Source organism: Anopheles marshallii, chromosome 2 (assembly GCF_943734725.1).
Source record: "Anopheles marshallii chromosome 2, idAnoMarsDA_429_01, whole genome shotgun sequence".
Classification (NCBI taxonomy): Eukaryota; Metazoa; Arthropoda; class Insecta; order Diptera; family Culicidae; genus Anopheles; species Anopheles marshallii.
Genome location: NC_071326.1, coordinates 40,732,337 through 40,754,111, shown reverse-complemented (window position 1 = coordinate 40,754,111; position 21,775 = coordinate 40,732,337). Strand labels below are relative to the sequence as shown.

Genomic DNA, 21,775 nt, shown 5'->3' with positions numbered 1-21,775 from the left:
TTTGGTTGCACAATCTCTTTATACTTCTGCACTACTAGTACTATTCCTCTCCAGCCGTATTGTGTATGTGTATGCAATCCTTATGTTACTTAAAACAGCACGCACACGCACACACAAAATACTAAACACTCACTCTTGGATTGTAGATCCGCGCAAGTGCGTGCGACATTAGCTTGCAAATTAATGTTAATGGTCTATGTACAAAAGAAAGCATTCACACGCGCCGATTAAATAGCTTTTTGTTTTTCCCCATCGTGTGGGACGCGTGAGTCCAGGTTGAGCAAAGGAATGGGGTGTGGAAACCGTGGGGTGTAAACAGTACCGATACACCGTAAAGCCGTGTTTTGCACTTTACTTATTCCCTACCATCTAATATTTAGTGCGGGGAATAGGGTATTAAGCGGGTTCGGGGGTGGGAGGGAAGGGAGGGAGAGCATGAAACTTGCATTCCAGCGTGGTTGCCCTGTTGGTTTCAATAATATTAAATACTATAGATATAGCTGATACCCCAAAAAAAAAAACATTAACCCCCATCGTACCCCGTTAATCGTAAAAACCCCATACGGTCCATGTTGAACTATTTCTTGATCTTCAATCCCAGCAGGCACAGTAATAGTAGGCTTATGATCCATACGCCCACCGCACCGTATCCCATGTACACTTGCGAGTTGGTGATGCTCCAACCCTTGGTTAGAACGTTCCGCACCGCTATCGATGGAATGGTGAAGGGGAAGCAGTATGCAACGTACTGCAGATACTGAGGCATACCCTCCAGGGGCCACATTATACCTGTAACAGCGTAACACCGATTAGTAACGTGCCTTGCGAATGAAAACCGATCGCCTTACCGCACAGGATGATCATGGGATAGAAGCTACCGGTCGCCATAAAGTTCGCGGTTGAATGTGCATCACAAAAGATCGATATTAGTAGACCTGCAACGGGAGCGGAACATTAGACTCCAACTTTATCGCAGGGGATGTTGTTTGAACACCTACCGTACAGCATTCCGGCAAAGCCTAAAAGCATCAACAGGCCCACGACAGTGATGTTGCTTCCCTGGTTCTGTGCATCGAAGAGGAATGTGGCGAGTAGAATAATTTCCAGACACTGCAGCAACATAATGGACGTTTGTGTGATAATGTGTGCCAGCAGTAGCTCCAGTGCCGTAATGCCTGTGTGCAGGAACAAGGGAGAGAGAAAATGGACAAGAACATCAAGTTGACGCGACTCCTCCCATTTGAACACACGGGGCATTAGCACACGTACCGGCCACGATCGTTCGGTCCCATACTCCCTCCAACCGATCCGTGATGAAGATGGTGGCCGTAATCAGCGTAGCCAGAAAGAAGATCATCCTGCAAGAAGCGAAACAAAAAAGCATCTCCCGCAATTACGCATCAGTCATTAACGCGCGCGCTTCGACCGAACGCGCTACTTACGTCATCACGACACCCGGTGCCATGAAGTCGGTAAACTCCTCATCGAACGTGCCGTACACGGGCGTCTCGAAGGTGATCGGTATGTTGGCAAGCTGCTTCGGCAACCGGCAGTCGGACATGAGACTTTCGGCAAACTCGCGATACGTTTGCAGCAGCTTCTTCTCGATGAAGAACGTAATCTGCTGGTCCGATTTGTCCAGATACACCTTTATCTCGGACGTGTGGAACGAACCGTAGTCCGCGTCCCGCACATTGTCCCGCACGTCCTGCAGCGACTCGGTGAAGTTTTCCGAGAAGTGTATGAACCCAAGAATTTTGCCCTTCCGGGCATCGCGATACGCATCCTCGTACGTGTCGTAGTATTCCTGCAGAGGATGGAAACCGGAACAGGCATGTGTAAGTCACTCCAGCACTCCAGCAACCGTATAACAACACCCTCTTACCTGTATCGCTACACTACGGTTGAGTTTTTCCAAAAATCTACACGATACTTTGTACAGATCACAGTCGTAGTCCTCGCGGTAGTAGGTGGTTATGAGCGACTCGTTGAAACACTGCCGAATGTTTGCCAGCTCGTCGTTCACGATCCCCAGCCGCAGATCCTTCGGGTTGCCGCCGACCGCGATGTAGAAACTTACCAGCTGAAATATCGGATACAGGAACAGGAAGACCATCCCGCTGTTTCGTGGTGGCGCAATTTCGAGTGTCACCGAAAACGAAAACAAAAGCGCCCGGTTTACATGAGAGCAACACGCTGGTATGTACGCACGATCAAAGTTTGTTTGAAGATCGTGTTTTTGTTGTTGAGGGCGATGAAAGAACGTGGCGGAAAAATGAACGAAACGTGCTGTAGTTGTTCGGTCGCGTTCTACGTTCTTGTACTTCTAAACGGCGTCATCTAGAAAAGGGCTTGTTTTGGGTAACATCATTACGTTATAGATTTAAATTATCATGATAGTAATAAATTACTCCCCGCGACGACTCACTGCATTGTGTTTGGAGTGAGTGCGCCTGAAAGTATGCCTTTTAGTAGTCATAATCACCAGTCGACAAAAAGCATCGACTAAGGACAGAAATTGCATACTTTCAGGTGTTATTAACCCAATAGACAAACCCTCACAACCATGAGCGATAAGCTCGTGTTAAGTCTTTTATATATTAAGTTTTGAAAAGTATTTTTACATTAAAGATGATAATTTAACTAAGTTAATTTATTTTTTTCTATTAGAAATCGAAAAAGTTTTGTTACTGTGTAACTAATAATGTTCAAGTTGCATGGAAAGTTGCATTTAATAAAGGTCTCTATTTACACTGTAAAGGTGTCGTAAGTTCGGTAGTACGGTATGGTTAATAGTCCACCAATGTTTTGGGGTATATACAAGGAGGGATACGATTTTGGCCCCAATTTCCAAAATCTCCAACATACAACCCACACAAACACACACTGAAACGTCGCACTTTTCCATGCGCATGTACGTAGTCATGTGTCTTATTGGTCCTGCTGTGTCCGTTGCTTGATCGATGGTACGTTCTATGAGGGATGGATAATGGAGATGGCGATGAAATAGTAGTAGAAAAATTCGAATATGAGCTATCATTCTGGCAACACACTTTTGTTCACATCTCACTCAGCCTTCCCTTCCAAACAACATCACACACACACAAACTTACACACACACACACATTGGACAGGAAAGAATTGTTATGCCCGGCTTGGAAACGAACGATACGTTCCCTAGCCACATCATCCATCCGCATCACTACTCACGCCGGTTGTCGGACCATCTGGAGGAAGTTCTTCGACAGCAGTGCATTCATGCGCCGCTTGTTCGTGAAGCTAACCAGCTCCTTGATCGTGCTGGTGAGTGGTTTTCGCTTTTCCGCAAACAAGCCTCCCCCGTCCTTTGCCTTCTGTTCGTTCGTCGTCAGCGCCGGTATCACCTTCTTAAGGTCCTGCGCGCCCGCAATCGCTCGTAGCGTTTGCGTCTGGTGTGTCGTCCGGTCGGCCTCCTCGGAGGGGCCATGCTTCTGGCAGAGGTTGAGAAACGCTTCCTCGAGCGACGTGCAGGAGAACCGCTCCAGGATATTGGTCGGTGTGTCCTCCGCCAGCAGTATGCCATTCCGCATCAGCCCAATCTGCGCAGTGGAGTTCGATGTGGAAAGCGTTAAGTGTCGTCGCGCCGTTACGCCCCCGGCACAGGCTGCCGGCAACAGCCACACCGACCGCAAATACTTACAAAACCCGCCTGCTTTGCCTCCTCGATGTAATGTGTCGTTATAATCACAGCCATTTTGCTTGTACTCGTCGTTTCGACTAGGTACTGCCATATCTTTTCGCGCAGCAACGGATCCAGCCCGACGGTCGGTTCGTCCAGTATGAGCAGCTCCGGTTCGTGCACCATTGCCGCAGCGAACGAAACCCGCCGCTGTTGACCACCGCTACAGTTGCCGACGTACCTAGGAAGAAGGGCAGACCATTTCAACGAAAACGCTCCAAAGCGCCGGCGTATCCAGCAACACCTACCGATCGTCACCGGGCAGCTCCAGCAGGTGCTTCAACAGTTTGTACCGCTCGCGGATCTTCTCCTTCGACATGCCATATATTCTGCCGAAATAGTAGATCGTTTCTTTGATTGTGAACTCCTCCACGAGGGCGATGTCCTGTGGCATGTAGCCGATCCGGGGCCCTGGCACGCCCGAACCGGCTGTGCCGGGTGTTCCACCGAGCACGTTAATTTCGCCATCGTTGAGAAACTTTCGCCCCACGATGCAGGACAGTAGTGTGGTTTTGCCGCAACCGGAGGCACCCAGAAGTCCGTAACTGTAGATGGGAATGGGAAAGGTTATTACTAAGGTGGAATGAAGGAAGCTATGAAGATTTGGTATTCGGAAAAGTCTTACAGGGTGACTATTAGAGCCTGCATGCTGTTGAACTGAACATCTACATTTTTAGTTGTCAACATACATCTCTGAAACATGGACTCTGTCTTTTTTTAAAAAAAAGTGGCATCCCTATCCCTCTCGTTTGAGATGGATACACCCAGAAGAATTTCTGGACTTTCATACGAACTCTCAACATCCACAGAACCCATGATCAGGATCTAGTTGAAGTGAAGAGGTTAGCGGTTACTGATGGACTGGGAGTTACCCAATAGGGCCATAGTGGACAAGTTGCTTGGAGATCCTCTATCGGAATGGCCCTCAGAGGCTTGGAAATTGTGGCAAGTTGTTCAAGTATTATTGGTACTGGAGGCTCCCGCGATTGCTTAGTAGAGGATGATAGTAGCACAGTGGATGCTCCTCGCCTGACTCAAAGACAATAATTTCAGAAACAATCAAGAATATTGCATTCCAGAATATTTCTCTGAATATTGGGGTAGATCATCCCAAAAGTTAGAAAGCTTAAGCATTAAGCCTGTATCTGTCAAATAATCCAGGTACCGGGCTGTATCATTCTGTACAGATTCGTAAAGGACATAGTATTTTGACATAAAGAATGACACAAGGGATCATTTTTGTGAAACTAAAATTTGAGAAAAATCGATTTAAGTTTAGTAATTTGATTTTAATTTCAATGTATTTGAAATAATATACAAGTCTGATTGTTTAAATAATCTTTTTTTAGTTCTTTTCGCTAAAAAAAATTTGTTTACCTTTTTCGCACACGGGAAACTTGGCCTAACCTGGCTCAGGCTAGCTAGCAAAATTTTTTGTTTTGACATTTGTCGAGTTTGGGTTTTGGGTACTTGGGTACTTTCATTGAGAAACCAATCTAATCCTTCTTTCCTAGGCTTAACTCGGCTTGCCATTTGTATGGCGAGCTGTAAGCGGATAAGCCTGGAAACGTCAAAACGCATACAAAAAATCTGGCTTAGATCTACTGATTCTGACCGTGATCTACCCCATTATTGGTACTGGAGGCTGCCGTGGTTGCTTAGTAGTGGATGATAGTAGCACAGTGGATGCTCCTCGCCTGACTTAAATACAATAATCTCGAAAGACTCATGAATCCCTGAGCAATCAAGAATATTTGAAGTTTCTTTAATCTTTCTAATATAGATTCAGATTCACTTATTAAATTTAAAAATTCATTCAGATTCGCGAATATTTACATATCTCACTACTAACCTTTATATCCCACTACCTACTACTACCCAGTCGGTTCTGGTAGGCAATACACAAGAACACGGATTCAACGGCCGGCAGATATCATAATCTCTTGCATCTGACAGCAACATCACGAGCGGAGAAACTGCTGGAAACTTCAATCGATAATTCTTCTCAAGATCTCCAATTACCTGTCGGTACATTCTAATGATCGGTACGCATCGCATCAGCATAGAATGTGTCGTTCGGTAACACTATCCCACCCCTTTTGAAGGTGTAAAATGCAGAACGCAGCAAAAGCTGTTCAAGCTGCGCCGAACTCCACCAGTGCAACGCTGAAGATCAAAATACATTAACCCTCCTTAGCGGCCAATCAGCCCGCACCAACGCGCTCAGCCGAACAGATGAAGCAATGAACCGCAATAAAAAAAATAGAAAACGGCTTAAAAACCAATCGATTAGAAGGAGGTCATAGGTTTTTTTTTTGTGTGTGTATGTATCGTCGACAAGCTAAGCCAAAAACCTAATCAACCCCCCACAACACAGTGTGACTCATTTCCTTTACCCCCACCGTACCGGACCGGCTCACGCAATCAGCAGACAAGGCCTGCAATGCATTTTTAGGGAGGTAGCGGTAATTTCGGTTATGTTTTTTTTTTTTGTTGCTTTGAAAGCTGTGAAAACTGCTACCAACCGCACGCGTCAACAAAATGGACACTTCACTAACGAGTGACACGAGTGTGCTGGTGTGCCGTTAACCTTACCAAGGCGGGTGGGCATTAAACGTTGACCGGCGAGAAAACGGGAAGGTTATGGTTTCAGTTCACTTTCCACCTTCCAGTCGGTTCTATCTCGGTGTTGGCTGCATTGCATTGTCTCACGGTCTTGGTGTTGGTGCCGTTTGAAATGGGTCAGAGTGGACCCACAGTGTGCCGCACAGTGATGGTTCCGTGGACGGATGGCCAGCGGTCGGGTAATTAATGGCACCTATTAATTAACGCGGGCAGCGGCCGGCCCGGGTGGTACGTTGTCACTCGGCCGTGTTGCGGTAAGAATGGAGATATTAATCCACGCCGTTGCGCAACGTGAAACAATGCATTTACGACACTCACGAAAAAGCGATGGTTTGATGGTGACACAAGCCGTATAACCCGTTGGCGAGCTTTATCTACGCATGGCGTGCGGTTAATAGACGGGACAGATAACAGAACTCGCTTCGATAGAAGTAATCGTTATTAGTTCTATCGTCATTTGATCCCCGGGAGGTGAACCTTCCTATGAAGCGACGTGTAATAGTTAATGAACGATTAACATTAGAGCTGCGCTACGCCGCTCGTACACGGATTCCCTTTCTTCCTTGTTCCATCTTCCTACATTTCCCAACATCTGAACCGGTTCTCTATGACACGGTGCCACGATCGGGGCCATAAATCGAAAACCTTACCGCCCGTTTATGTAACAGAGCTTTTGGCAATATCCCCGAAAGCGCTAGGCGTAAAATAAAGGTCCGCCAGGCTGTGACTGTATCGATTGTGCTGGATGAGGTTTTGGGGGTTTGTACAGCTTTTTCCCCCCTTTTCAAGTCTCTTAACACCCCACGCACAGGCTGAACATTCCTGTGAAAGACATGACACGCTAGACAAAGCGCTGTCGGAGATGATCGCTAAATTTCTTTCTGGCCAGTTTCCTTCAACCCATCCATCATCGGGCGGTGAGTCGTGGGGTGTACGCCAGCAGTGGTTTCGACTCCACCATTGGCGAAGATGTAACCTTTGCCGTCTGCCTTTTTTCATCCCGACCATGACCACACCATGATGATGAAGATAAACCCCTTCGGCGAGCGCCTGTGAAGGCGGGGAGGCTGTGTATACGGGTGGTCACCCGAATGCCTCATGGAACACATCTGCGTACGTGGAACACATGGCCTTGACATGTACTTTTCACACTGGGATAATGTGTTAACTTTGCCGCTCTTTCCCCTCATCCGTGGGTAAGAAAGAGCAGCACATTTATCATAACGCGCACATCGAAGGACACATCATGCTCACGTGGAAGCCTTACAAGGAGTTGTCACCGAATGTTATTTAATTTTCTAGTAAGCTCTCACCAACAGCAACCCCTTGCGGCACGATCATCCCCGTCCACGGTTGCGTGATCTTCGCATTTGCGTATGAACTTGAGCTCGAAACCCCCGGCTGCATTGTGAACAAACAGAACGTGCACCGTGCGTGGCTGCATATCTTCCCATCGGACAGAAGAGAAGAATCCTCGAACGAACCACGGCTCAGAAGGAAACACCGGCCCATACGAAGGGCAAGTGAAAACGGCTTTCGCATCGTGCCCACCCGTCTGATAATATTCCACCGGATTGGAAACAAATGTGTCTCGAAAGGGAACGAACGACACAGAACCGATCGGAGATCTCGTGCAGGCGAGGGAGAATTTGTCGTTGACCGTGAACGACTCGATGCCCCAATGCTGCCGGCCGCCTGTGTTCCGGGGAGGGCCCGAGTCCGAGCAACGATCACGGTTTGGAGCCAGGTTTTGTAACGCTACCCGGTCTGGAGGACGCCCACCTCTGGCCCGGTCGCGTCCACATCCTTGTAAACCACACTTGAACTTCAACTCTGGCCTTCGTAACGAAGCTTTCCATGATGATGCTGCTGTCCACGATGGTGCGCATCCATCTTTCTACCGCATCGAACACCTTGATGTCCGGCCCGGTCGGTATTGTTTCCTCCATCCTGATTTCCCTTTTTCGGGGCGCCTCGCTTATCCAATCGTGGGGTTTTTTTCGAGTGGTTCATTAAAACATTCTTGCCCCACACAAAAGCTCCCACCGATGCCCTCTAGAAACCGGCCAGACCGGTGGCCAAAGGGGAGTGCGCAACACCTTGCGTTTGTGCCAGCACAAAACGTGAAACACCTGGCACCAGCAGGACTACTTACATCGAGCCGCGGGTAACGCTCATGTTGAGATGATTCAGAACGATCTTTTTGTTCGGATCGTTCGCCTTGCCGTAGTATTTGTAGCCGGATATTACTTCCACCGCAGTCATCTTGGAGTCTGTTGTTTGTTTGTGGTCGCGTTCTTGACGTCCTGAAAGAGGTACAAACGAATCGAAAGTTAAGACGCCGGTTCAAGAAACTCCCTTCAAGGACACTAACGACTAATGGGTCTCATTAATCATTTCTTGATCAGGGCTAGAATGAAATGTACATTTTTATTTTCCCCCTTTTATGCCTAGCTTTGGGGTGTATTGGTTAGCGGCGCCCGTCTTCATACGGCAGGACCGGTCCAAAATCCCACCCGGACCCCAATTCCTCGGACGGGCTGGATAGACTATCAGGCGACGGAGTAAAATAAACCTCGTAAACCAACAATGGCCGACGACTTGACCTAAAAGGTCGTTATGCCAAGAAGATTCTCCACACAAAGTTAGCCCCCGGTAATTGGCGTATGTACCCATTTAGTATCTAATTGCACTGTTGCAGCCACAAACAGGCTCGACGTGGTGGTCAATATTTGAAGCTTAAGTAGTAAACACGGCAGTTATAAAACCGGCACATCTAAAACAACAGCACCCAGGAACAATCTCGCACGTGGACTTACGTTGTGAGGCTTACTGATTAGCAAGAAAGTGTGATACAAACAACCTTTTTGACTCGCATCTCGTTTCCTTCATTTGGACGAACTTTCATTCTTGCGTCGAACGAGCTCTCCTGCTGGCGTGTCGTAGCGTCTGATAGAATAAAATATGTCATCACATCTAGGTCTAGCATACATTTTGGGCGAATGCGTGTGGAATATTCACCAACGTAACGGGCTATCGTTCGGGACCAATTCTATCGAAGCGTGATCTTTTCATTGATGTTTACGGTTGAATGTTTGGAGTATTAGGCTTTTAAATAGCTGATTATATTCACCGAAGCGTGGGAGCCTCTAAGCCACAGCTATAAAACCCACATTTACGGCAGAATGTTGTCCGTAAATAAATAAGCTCCAATCATCTTGCGAAATGAAATTCTTTGATCTTTATATGGCTATCGTCCAGATTTAAGAAGTCGGGACATTAAGCTTTCGTTCTGCAGACGGTCCGTATTGTGCGGACACAATGGAAAAGAAAGAGAGCGCTAACAAGGCTGCAAATAAGGTGCCCAATCCCCACTAGCTGTTCGCTGCGTTCTTGTTTACTAATTACTCATCTCAAATGTCAAACGCAAGCGGTGACAGTTGATAGGGTAAATATTGTTTTTTTTTTAAGTATTCTTCTTTATTCGCAGCACACACCTGCCCGGGCAAGGTAGCACATGAACCCGTCCAGCCGGTTTTTCGACCGTATGCCCATTCTGGCGAGAATCTTATGATGAGCGAACACAGCCAGCCTTCGGGGCGGCACCGCTCACAAACATAGCGTCACGAAACGGGCGTTTCTGCAAAGGGTCATTAACCAGTGCTACTAGGTCAACGTATTCGCCCAAGGGGAATGGATGATGGCGAGGAAGCCGCGCGCACCTTTCTGCAGTGATTTGGCCTCGTTCCGCGAGGCGAAAAATGCGAAGCAAAGGCAAGGGAAAAAAGGCAACTCCGAAACCACAAACCCGACCGATAATGGCGCGAAGGAAAGCGAAAGACGTGAGAGTGGCGCGATTCACTTTCAGCGTTTGGCAGGAGGCATCAGAGAGAGACAGGAATCGTAACGGAACGGAGGATGGTGGCTGCGTTGACAGCGAAGATGTGGAAAGCTTTCACATTACGTCGCCGTCCGGAGCAGCTGTGGAGGACGCGAAGATTTCACGTTCACTTTCGTTCACCTTCGCGAAGGCCCGGTGCGCCAAGCCAAATGTAGGTTGTAGGCGACCGGTGATCCAGTTTCGGCCGCCCTCGACGCACGGGAAAACATTCCGGTTCGGGGCAGGCAAGCGAATAGAAGTGGCGCTTGCCGCGGCTATTGCGACTGCAGCAGAAACGACGGTCGTAAACATTCGGTGAAGGATCTCTCTAATGGTACGGCCCAACTCAGCAAACAGATCACGAAGAAGCGCACCGTACAGCGGTACGCCCATTGCCCGAGTGGCGATCAAGTATCGCTCGAGTCGCGCTGAAGCACCTCGCGCTATTCGCAAACGAAGGCACCAGTGCCCACCTTTGACAAACAGTGCGGGGCTAATTCGCACGCTAGCACAAGCTTTTCAGTAAACAATCGTTCTGAAGAAAGAAAAAAAAAAACGTAACACGCGTAAGGTCGGGATCGTTTGTGTGCTGTCGTCCCGTCCCCGTAAACCCATACAGCGGCACTGGCTTATGTAAGTGATTCGGCATCCGTCTCGCCAACCGATCGGTCCGGACTGTTTGACGTGTGTGCCATGTCGAAGTGGCGCATCTGTACGATCGAAGGATGATGTAAGTGTTCAATGATTGCTTCTCTATCACCCCTCCGTGTCTCTCTCTCTCTCTCTCTCTCGCACTGTATCTTTTTCGTTCTCTTTCGCTCTATCCGTGGAGACATTCTCTTCGTGTGCCAGACGTGAGGATCGCACGGCGAAATATGCCGGAATGTGGAGGATCGTTGTACCAGATCGGTGCGTGTGTACTACGCACTTTGTACCAACGTTGCAAGACAACATCCCACTGCCCTTGCCGTTTGTCGGGCTGGCGATTAATGAAGCAAACTTGAACATAATCACACCGTTCAAGGTCGCACCGTACGCGTTCACGCGCGCACTTGCGAACATAACCAACTGCGTCGCAAGTAAGTACGCGGCTTTAGAAGGACAGCTGTGACAGGGGGCCCCGATCGATCGATCATCGGGGACCGCGATCCTGCTGCGCTCCGTTCGGCAGTTCCCGCGCGGCACGGGGAGACCGGGTGGAATTCGGTAACCCGTTTTGTAAAGAGGCTTCAAGGGTACCACTCCTTCGCCGAGTCGGGGTACTTTCGGGGCGCGTCAGGGCGGAACTTTTATTTTGCACATCGGATATGCACATTTTCGGATGATGTTCGCGCCACACCTACAGCACGCTCGAATCGGTTAATCCCCCCCCCCATCTCACACACGTAATAGGCTGAATTTATGCAATAGACAAGCGGTCATAATTGGTGCACCGATCCGATGATGGACCGGACGGGGGGTAGTGTTAGTAGCCTCCAATTTCTCCTCTGTGCGCGCTTAATTGGTTCACAGTTCAGTACGCGGCGCGGTGGTTGCGCCATCTCTCGTTACTGCGCCTGAGTGTATCGTGCACCAAGGTGATTAGAGACGCGTGCGGCGTGGTTACCTGCGGCCATACCAACCATCCCGAGGAAGGAGTTAAACGATCGCGGCACAGTGCCTGCCTCCCACCTGCTGCCCATCCTTGCGGGCCCGCTATCCATCAACGCGTCGGTGATTGTCCGATCCGGACGAGTGTCACGAGCGTGCGGTGATGGCTTTGCCAAGTCCTGTCCATTTCCAAATCGTACCACATCCACGCCATCCACCGCGTTCAATGCCACCGTGGTCATCTGGTGCACTCGCGCCAAACCCCGCAGAACGCGAATCCGCGTGCATTCTCCATAGAACCGGCTCCCAGCTACGTCAGCTCGGTGGTCGGGTTGCAAAACCTGTACCTCCAGCTGCTCCATCGGTGGTTCGATTTGCAAGTTCATTTACTTTTTGCACCGGTTCACCTTCAAAAACAAAGGCCCAAAGGTGCAACCCTTGCCGGGGAGGGGGCGGCTAGCAGTTTGGACACCACCAGCAAACGCAAGTGTGTGCAGGTCCTTAAATATGGCGTTGCACCGCAGTGTGGAGCGGCAGCGTACGCGTGTGTTGCACAATGTCCGAACAACATCCGATTGGCCATCGGAATGGGTCGGATTCGGAAATCGCTTATGGTGTGATGTGGTTTTAATGATGCATTTTCATGCAATTGCTACTTGCATATGGGCTCGATATGGAGGTGTACGAGCGTGAGAGAGATAGAACATTCTAATGTGTGTGCTGATCGAAAGGGAAAACATGGAGTGTATACTGTTGCAGCAGAGCTTTAAGTAGTAGGCTGCGATGAGTTGCTTCACAGACTCCCTAATTCAAATCAACCACACCAGTGGTCGGCAAAGATCGAATCGAATGCCGCATACGCCATTTTCATCGTTGCGCTTCGTCAATAAAGATCCTTCCCATGCCAAGGTTGCTACAATTGTAGCGTGTATTGTAACTGTATTTAAACCATATTGTTGATTGATGAGAATATTGGAATAAATATTAGACAGTGTAGAAAACTCCTTGAGAATTTGGGATCTTTCTGTATCCGTTGCGTTCGGTTGAGGTTTACGTCACACTCTACTGCGCCCTGAAATAACCTCAACCAGCTTTATCCATCTGGTGCCAAGATGGTAATAAATAATTTAACAAATATTTTAGTGCATTGAATGAACACTTTTCATTGAATTTAATCTGAAGCAACAATATATAAATTAAAATTGATCGTTTTCGCCTGGTGGGGCCAAATGATGGTACCTCGCTAAGGTTTTTATAAACAATAATAATAATTTAATAAAAAATGCTTTAGAGACACTTTATGATATTTTTTTTGTATTGTAAACTGATAGGAATCGCATATCCATTGTTTTAAGGACAAGATTATTGAAAACTTTATCCTTCTTGATATGCGAAGTGTACAACAGCCATGGTAAGAGTGTTTTGTCGGTTCTTTTAACACACTTGTATAATGTTATGTAAGTTGACATTTTGGAAAACCATTTGAACCCTAATCTGGTTGTTCTAAACCTTTGGCAGCTTATTTTCCGTAGGAATTATCCCAACTTGTCGATCACCTAGATGCTCCCGCGCTTCTTTCTTTTGTATCTACTCTTATGTTCCTTCTCGCTCCACCCACCATCAGCAGTGAAGGGAAGTAAAGAACGATCCTGATGGAACGGTTTTGCTCCTTATCTGGAGTGAACGACATCAGGTTAACAAACTTCCCTTTTTAGTTCCCTTCTGATACCGCTCCTAATATCGCTCATTGGAACGACGCTCCAAGTATCGTTCCTTGGAGCGACTGTTCAAATATCGTTCCCCAAAAATCGCTCTTTGGAACGACGCTCCAAATATCGCTCTTTCGAACGACGCTCCAAATATCGCTTCTTGGAATGATGCTTCAAATTTTGCTTCTTGGAACGATTTTCCAAATATCGCTCCTTTGAACTTTCATAATAATTTTTTAAGCACTTTTGTTGTTTAATGTATCTTCTTGTGCATCTCCGATTAAGCAAGAGGCTTAACCCGCTGTAGGTTAAAAAACCTGTTGGAGCGTCCGATCCTTGTTTTCGGAACTTTTCCCATCACTACGCCGTGCCCCTTTAACTATCCGCACTAGGTGCTCTACGGTTGGTCATAAAGAGTAAAGGGTAGTGCTGTTATTTGCTTCAATCTCGCACTTCACCACTTTGATTTAATCTCCTCTTCCGTTCTAATCAAACTTTCCATTGTTAGGATACAGTTGTTAAGCTATTACTATGTAACAATAATATTAATATTACTTTTATTTTCGTTCATATTTTTTTTTATCTCTGCTTGAAACTGGAAAATGTGTAGTTTTATAATATTCGACTGCAAGTTTGTTTGCCGACCACTGAGCGACACCCAAGTTTCATTCCATGTATTAGCATAACGGTTTTTCGTTGTTGTTTTGTTGTAGTTTATGGGCGTGTGAAAAATCATCCATACCTTATCAAAATTATAATTTATCATTCGAAATCAACTGATGCTCACATATCTTTTTCCCGTATTTAGAACAATGGAGTACGATAATCCAAAATTTTGTTAATAAATAACCGTTATAAAAATTGCAAACATTTTGGTAAATACATTTGTAATGCATTATTTATAAGCAGATCAACTATCTGCATTCTGCTTGATTAAAGGCGTAGATGGAGCCCCATGATACAGAATAACGATCTTGATTACACCCTTTACGCCATCTTATATAAGCATGACGCACTGTTTCGTTCGTGTTTAGGAACCAACTCGAATCCTAACAAGCGACCCTCATAATAACCGCCTTTTTAAAACACTAGACAACAATTTGTAAGATGCTTAACGCATCAATTCGATTTACCTGATGGATGTAGCGCATTAGGAATTCCGTTCTAATCATACATCAGCGAATATGTAGCATTCCTGTGGCAGAATGCGTGTGATTGAAAAATGTGCAAAGCACACACAGCAAACGTGCGTTTACATCACTGCACATTCATCTCGCATTAGGATGCGTTAGATCATACGTGGCTGTACACTTCGCTTCCTGCTCAACCCCGACCCGTCCGAGATAGATCGATAAATATTTAAATAAGTCATTCACATCCGCCACAGCCGATCATTCGGTGCACACCCCTGCTGGACACCGTGACACACTTAGGTTGTGACATCTGGGTCGCTTTCCGGGACGGGGACGCATGTTACTTCAAGATCACACACCCAGCTCCGTAACCGGTAGGGGCGGGAGCGGCTGCGGTTTTGCCCCCCGGCTTGCGAACCGATCGAATGTCTGGGTGAAAGATATAAAAAAGCCAAAAATAGGAATAACAACAACAAAAAAACAAAAGTGAGAAACCGGTCGCCTACGCATGGCGCTTGGGAAAATTGTGCCTCCCGCTCGCGTGGTGGTGGTGGAATTTGGAGCACAGCCGGCATCGAACCACCTTCGCCCTCGGTAATTAAATCCCAAAAGTCGAGGTCTGTACGCAATGGAAACCGATACGCGATGGATGGGCGGTGAAGCGTGTATCATTTTTCCATCTTCTCACCCGATTACTTCAAACTGTGCTCGGAGGTGTCTGACCTATCGATTAGTTCGAGTAGCACTAAGCGCCTTCGCCACCGAAAACAACGTCAAAATGGAGGGTCTTTTTCTAGCTGAAAAGCACAAAAAAAACTATCCTAATTACATATTAATGTACGCAACGAACAATTTTCGAAGTATAAAGCCACCGCATCAAAATAGAAACTCTTGCTCTGTGCGGAGTAATTTTCTCGATAGATCGACCGGATTGATTGGAGCGGGGCTTCATCCGGTAGGGTGGCAAATCAACAAACAACATCAACAACGAGCACCGATCGTAATTTCGGGACACTGACTTTTCACCGGTAGCCGCCAGCAAAACCTGCCGGCGATAATTACCTTCCCTGGCGACGGTTCTCTGCCACCGCCCGCTCATCTCCCAACAATCAACAGCCGCATGAATCACGGACGGCCGGAATAAATTAGGCATGTCGGCGTGTGCGCCGATAGCATCCATTTCCGTCACCGTCACCACACCGAAAGCAATTACCTTTAAAGCTAAACATACAAACCCCAACGTCTCGCCACCACATTGTTTAACCTTTTTTTTTTTGTTGTTGTTGCTGTTTTATGCTCATCATTTCGCGATCATTAATGTGCGATCACACCGGTGCGCGCACGGTTTAAGTGCGCGCACGCAGCCAGTATGACATTCGCGCGCACCGTGCAGCAAAACAAGCAACACACCGAAAAGCCGATGTCCTCTGCCGGTTTTCCCACATTGCCTCCCACCGCTGCGGACCTTTACGGGGTGGTGTGTGTGTGTGAGAGAGAGCGAGAGAATGGTCGCCATCGGAGGCACTTTCGATCTCTGCCTTGACTTGGCGGGAAAGAGCATGACGCGCGCGTGTCTATATGTGTGTTGTGTACGGTGCACACGCGTTGTCATAACATTTCAGCTGTCGTCGTCGCTGTTGTTGCCAGTGTTGCATCATAGTCATGTTGGCAAGGCCATCAGGGTTGCTAAGAATAAGAAAGTTCGAAGAAATCGTACAACCTCCCGTGCCGGGGGATGATTTTTGTGTAGTATTCTTTCTTTCTCTCTCTCTCTTTTTGTTGTTTAACATTTCAAGCAACCCGGTTTCTCTATCAAAATCTTTACAGGCTAATCTTTGCGTTCCTACCAGCGTTTTAGCTGTTTAGCACAAATCTTAGCAAATACTTTGTTTTTACCGAGTTTTCCCCTTCTGAAAGATTAAATATCATTATGCAAGCAAGCAAACAAAAAAAGTTTTTTTATCAGCCTACCATTCGAGCAAAACAAAAAACATCGACAGTAAATGTAAGCGACGAACCCATACGCAAAGCGTTGAAGTCGTTCTGTTCAAATCAAGCGACGAACCTCCTCTTGGCAGGCGTTGAAGTCATTCGATTGCGAACAAGCGACGAACCTCGCATAAGGCGTTGAAGTCGTTCGATTGTGATCAAACGACGAACCCGCGGGCTGTTAGTATTCGTGAAGAAAAAGCGACGAACCCGGCATTCATCGGTTGAAGTCTTTTGATTTGTGGCGTGCAGGTAAGCTTCAATCTCGCTGTAATCAATTGTAAACCATCCATCAAAGAAGTCGCTTGTGTCACACAGCGGTCGCAACTAAATACCACAGATAAAAACACGGCCAAAGGACAACGAACGGTGAAATGGGTACAAAACCGGGACGCCAATCGGGGGGGCCGCACCAAAGGAGCGAAACTAGTTCAAGTTTAACCGATTCGTACGCGTCCGCGTACGGTGCACGAGCGTGTGTCCGAGTAGGTGGCAGTAGGTTGCTTCGTTTTTGTTTTTCTTTTTGCTTTGCGACGTGTGCGAGCAGTTTTTCTCCCCACATTTCCTAATGTGTTTTTATTAACAGCATTGCATTGGTTTACCTTTTTGTTTCTATGCTTGCTGGTCTCTCTGGCCCACTGCCAGGTGGGAATGATGGGAGGAAGGGGCGGCGACCACCCGTCACTGCAACCGGCCTTCCCTCTCGAGTGGCCAGGCACGTGTGTTTGCAAGTGGTGAGCTTTTTAGCACTGTTTTTTTTTTTCTTCACTACCCGTTCAACTACTGGGCACAACGCCGTTCACCTTCACTTTCAATGGGGAGGTTCGCGGCACACACTACACATATGGACACATACGCACACACACACACATTCACAGTGTCCTGCACACGCACTCCTAATCCCCGTCACTTTGGGCAGACGGTTAAAAGCCGAGGGGCGGTGGGATTTTGATGCTGGACTGCTCGCGGGCTAGTGATAGCAGCAAAACGAAATGTGGAGGAGAGAAGAAAAAAAAACGGTAAACACACAAAAAACAATACAGTTAAACCATCGTTTTCGGTGACAAACGCATCTTCGTCTGTCTGCGCTTCCTTCTTTTCGCGTGCCGTTATCTACACGTTTTTTTTTTTTTTTGTAAACTGTCTTCTATTTGTCTATATCTACACTTCGACCGTAGTTTCGCGCGTTCGGCTGCATCACCGACCGCGTGTGTGAGAGTCGTCGGTTGGTTGGTGTTGCTTCATTCAAGAAATTAGACAATATTCACTTATATAATCGCCATCTCGCGTAGCGAAAAGGAAAGCATTATGTGGTAAATATCCCGTCCCGATCGTCTTGATCGCTGGTGAAGAAGCGACCACTAGCGTGTGTGCGTGTGTTTGGGGAGCCAACAGAAAATTGAGGGGTTGAAATTAAGAAAAAAACGGTTATCAAAACGGATTGATAACGCGGCCACCCTTGGCTGACATCGAAAAATATATTTATAACAAACAAAAAAAAAACACCCGTGAACATAAAAGTGGGCCAACCAGCAATGAGCAGCTTCACGATCAAGAAGTAGATGGTGGGATGGGTAAGAGGAAAAGAAAATTACTTAAATTCAAATAAAAGAAAGAGGGCTTTGCACGGTAGCGAACTTATTTATGCTTTTTTTCGTACAGATGGTGTTAAAGTATGAATTTCGTATCAATTCGCTTACTAAAGAAGAAAAACAGTTAAAGAAAATATGTACTAAAACACTTAAACTTCACCAACAGTTCACATTTTCATGTTATTTTTTGGTTGTTTCCCACTACAAAATGGCTTCTCGTTGAGCTTCTCGACTATTCGCCCTCTCGATGTTTCCATTGGCTGATTCGTTGTGCAAATTGTATGCATAATGTTTCTGCTTTTCTTTCACCAATTTTCCTTGACACACGGACACACACACATATACACGTACAGCGCGTCTCCATCGCATTAGTTTTCATCTTTGAGATGCACCAAAATTCACGGTCACACAGTCGCCAAGGATCACAGTCGCCAAGGGTTTTGAGATGCTCACTCACTCGTTAATGTTTTTTTTTCAGGTATTAAAGTGTTTTCTTTTGTTTTCTTTGTTCTGAGAGTTTAAATTTGAAACTTAAAGCTTTTCCGATCAATCCACCCAGTTGGGTTTTTCCTTTTCTTGGCATTAATTGATTTATTTATTAATATTATTTTTCGGACACGGGTCATTACACACAGCGTGTGCCACACAAAAGCATTCGATCAGGGTTTCGTTCGGGCGGCGTACAATCACCCGATACGATAATGGACCGTAGATCGGCGTACTGCTCGGACCAGCGCAAGAAAATGCAACCGCCGCGAGAGTGGCCGCGTACGACAACAAACGACAAAACTAAACTAGGCCGAGGCCGAAGTCCGGTCCGGTAAATGCCGTAGGGAATATGGCGTGCACCGGTCGGGGAAAAGTACTGTCCCCGAAAACGACCAAAAAAAAATCACACACACACACGCACACGCACATAAGTTCGAGAAATGGTTCGATGGATTTAAAAATATCCAACATATTTTTTCTCCTTCCCCTAGGGCGGGACACACACACGGCGGTAGGGTAGGGATAGCCCGGGTGGCGGAAGGGGGGAGGGTTTGGGTCAGTTGCCCGTTCCCGGGCACAAGTGGTAGGTTGCGCGTACGGGGAAAACCGTTAGCCGATTTCTTTATCGATTCCAATACGATTAGTGGTTGGACCTCCCCCCACCCCCCGATGGATGGAAAGGAAAAACAACAGTCCAACCCTTAGCGGTGACATACACACGACCAGGCGAACAGGGGGCGTCCATTTGGCGTTTTGCATTACGCGTTGCACTGTTGTGTCTAAAAACCCCGCGCGAGGGAGGAAGTCAACCGCTTTGCCAAAGGCTCGAATCAGTGGCGACGGAATGGTTGGGAAATTGCACAACAGCAAGGAAAAACAAACAACACGATCCGCACGGGGGAGGGGGGGGGGAGGCAAACCACCCGTTCCACCCATTCACACACACAAACACACGCAGAGTCACACAGCGATCGACACACTCGAGAAAATTGATCCACTAAATGCACTCGAACAGGAATGCCCCAAAACAGTTCTAGGCGACTTATTGCTGTGGTGGGTACACACTGGTGCAACTGAAGTATCGGTCGAGGGGGGGTGCGGGGGCGAGAGGGGATCTTGACGGACGTGGAGGTCTTGATAACGCGGGCACGTGTGCAACTGATCTCCGCAGACGACGAACAGCAACTGAGGCCTACCACCGTTGGCCGTTCCGTACCAAACGTACATCCCAACCGGACCGTTGGCGTGCTGTCGCTCCCACCCCGGCACCGATGTACGATGCGCGCAGGTCGGGTCGGGCTGGTGCCCCGGCTGGGCCGGTTACCTCATCGCGGTTTTCTTCGCCCTAGCCAGAGAACTGTGCAGCGGCAGAGCGAGACCATCCGATCCGATGTCTGTGTGTGAGTGTGTGGTGGGAGAGGGGGTGGGGAGGGGGGGTGTATCATAAGAAGTGTGACGACAGGACCGCAGCATCCAGCACAGAAACCGCTGGGAGGTGGGAAAGGGATGCCAAAACCGATTATTGCCCACACTCGCTCTCTCGTTCTCTTTCACCCCTCACCAAAGCGGGGTGCGTCTGTGTGTATGAGTAAGTCTTTTTTTTTTCTAGCCGTTTTTCTCTCCTTCTTTGAGACCCAAAGCAGTCTCCTCCTAGGCCCGTTTACGTTGGGCTTCTCATTGTGTGTAAATGTTGCGCTGTGTCGAAGGGGGTTCTTCTGCTGCTTCTCTCTCGCCAAGCGCGATCCTGTGCGCTCAATCGATTGGTAAACCTCCGCCAATAAGATGGGACCGATGTCGGGGTCGCAGGGCTTCATGTAGCGCCCAAGAATTGCTGGGCCTTTTTTTGTTGGGACCTCTCGTGTCTGTTTGGGGACTGTAAACGCTCGCAATCCGTTCCAGCCGTGGAGAGAGGATGGGGTAATTGGGTTGGCAGTAGGTGTGAAATTATTTTTAGCTTCAATTATTGTTTCATCAACACTCTTCTCGTTAGTCTTGCTCGTGGTTGGCTGCATGCTGACTTCTGTTGACTCGGATGACGGATCACTAATACTGCGCGGGCAAAACCATAGTGCACGTTGATGACCGCTAATGTCCACCCGGGGTTGAAAACATGCTCCCGCCTCCAAAATGCCCAAATTGCACACAGGACAGCGAAGGCAACGAGTCCAATGACATTCAAAGGCGAAGAATCAAGCCCAGTCATCATCTACGGCGGCGATTTGCTTTCGCTGTCCTTCATTGTGCCGGTATTTATTGTCCGTTTGCTTGCATTTGGAATGCTGCAGTGACCGTCAAAACCCTCCTCCCGCGAAAAGCCTCGACCAGAATACGCTGTTTTTTTTTCGACTGTTGAAGGATGTTCTCGAAGAAAACACTCGCACGCTCAAGTTGTCCACGGCACAATGGCGAGCCGTCTTTGACGCATTCAGAGAGGGGTTTTTTTTGCATACGTTTTCAAAATATTTGCATGCCAATATTGCCATACCGTGGTGGTGTCGCGCCGTCCGGAAACTAATGGTGATTATTTCTCATTCCACCTCGGCCCAAGGCTTACGGAAGTCTTTGGAATATTATAACAATTTTTAATAATCGGTTTTGCATTGATGAGGCAGTTCACGGATATGACGACAGTTGTGATAGATCTAGCGCAAATATTTATCGTTATTTCATCTACAATATGCACATACCGTAGGAAAAGAAGATGCATAATCTTCGTGCAAGATGTTGTAGTGATTATTGGTGAATTTAAGTCTTCAAACCAGTCAATCAATCGTCAGTTGACAATATTTGGCCTGTATACACATGATTTGTTTAGTTATTCACGTTTAGAAGCTAGAAATGTGTTTCGTTAGTATTTAATTATTGATGAATAGAACAATAAATTAAGCTTAAAGCATTATGGCCTAACCGTTCATTTTGAATTGAAAAAACAATGTAAAATGAAGCTTAGCTTTACATTTATAAGTTATAAGAATGTTGTTAAAATTAAACGAAATTATATCTCGATTTCAGAACGATATCCTTACAAGACTTCAGTTCATAAATTTATG

General features: G+C 47.2%; 1 protein-coding gene across 1 annotated transcript; it reads right to left on the bottom strand.

Annotated features, from left to right (window-relative positions):
- Positions 1 to 577: 577 nt before the first annotated feature.
- Positions 578 to 8,620, bottom strand: LOC128710257 (ABC transporter G family member 20). Its single transcript, XM_053805302.1, has 10 exons — positions 8,499 to 8,620; positions 3,967 to 4,263; positions 3,680 to 3,899; positions 3,211 to 3,578; positions 1,886 to 2,120; positions 1,443 to 1,807; positions 1,270 to 1,358; positions 999 to 1,175; positions 849 to 935; positions 578 to 789 (listed from the first exon to the last, which is right to left on the bottom strand). Exons 1-10 carry the CDS (start codon positions 8,606 to 8,608, stop codon positions 578 to 580), a joined length of 2,160 nt encoding a protein of 719 aa, XP_053661277.1. The 5' UTR covers positions 8,609 to 8,620.
- Positions 8,621 to 21,775: the final 13,155 nt, after the last annotated feature.

What these genes read in the sequence shown, in the direction of transcription:
- LOC128710257 (XM_053805302.1), bottom strand. Translation starts at nt 8,608, where the DNA reads ATGACTGCGGTGGAAGTAATATCCGGCTACAAATACTACGGCAAGGCG. An exon ending in AGCGTTACCCGCGGCTCGAT is followed by an intron (nt 4,264 to 8,498) that starts GTAAGTAGTCCT and finishes TCCCATCTACAG; the next exon opens with TTACGGACTTCTGGGTGCCT. An exon ending in AGGCAAAGCAGGCGGGTTTT is followed by an intron (nt 3,579 to 3,679) that starts GTAAGTATTTGC and finishes TCCACTGCGCAG; the next exon opens with ATTGGGCTGATGCGGAATGG.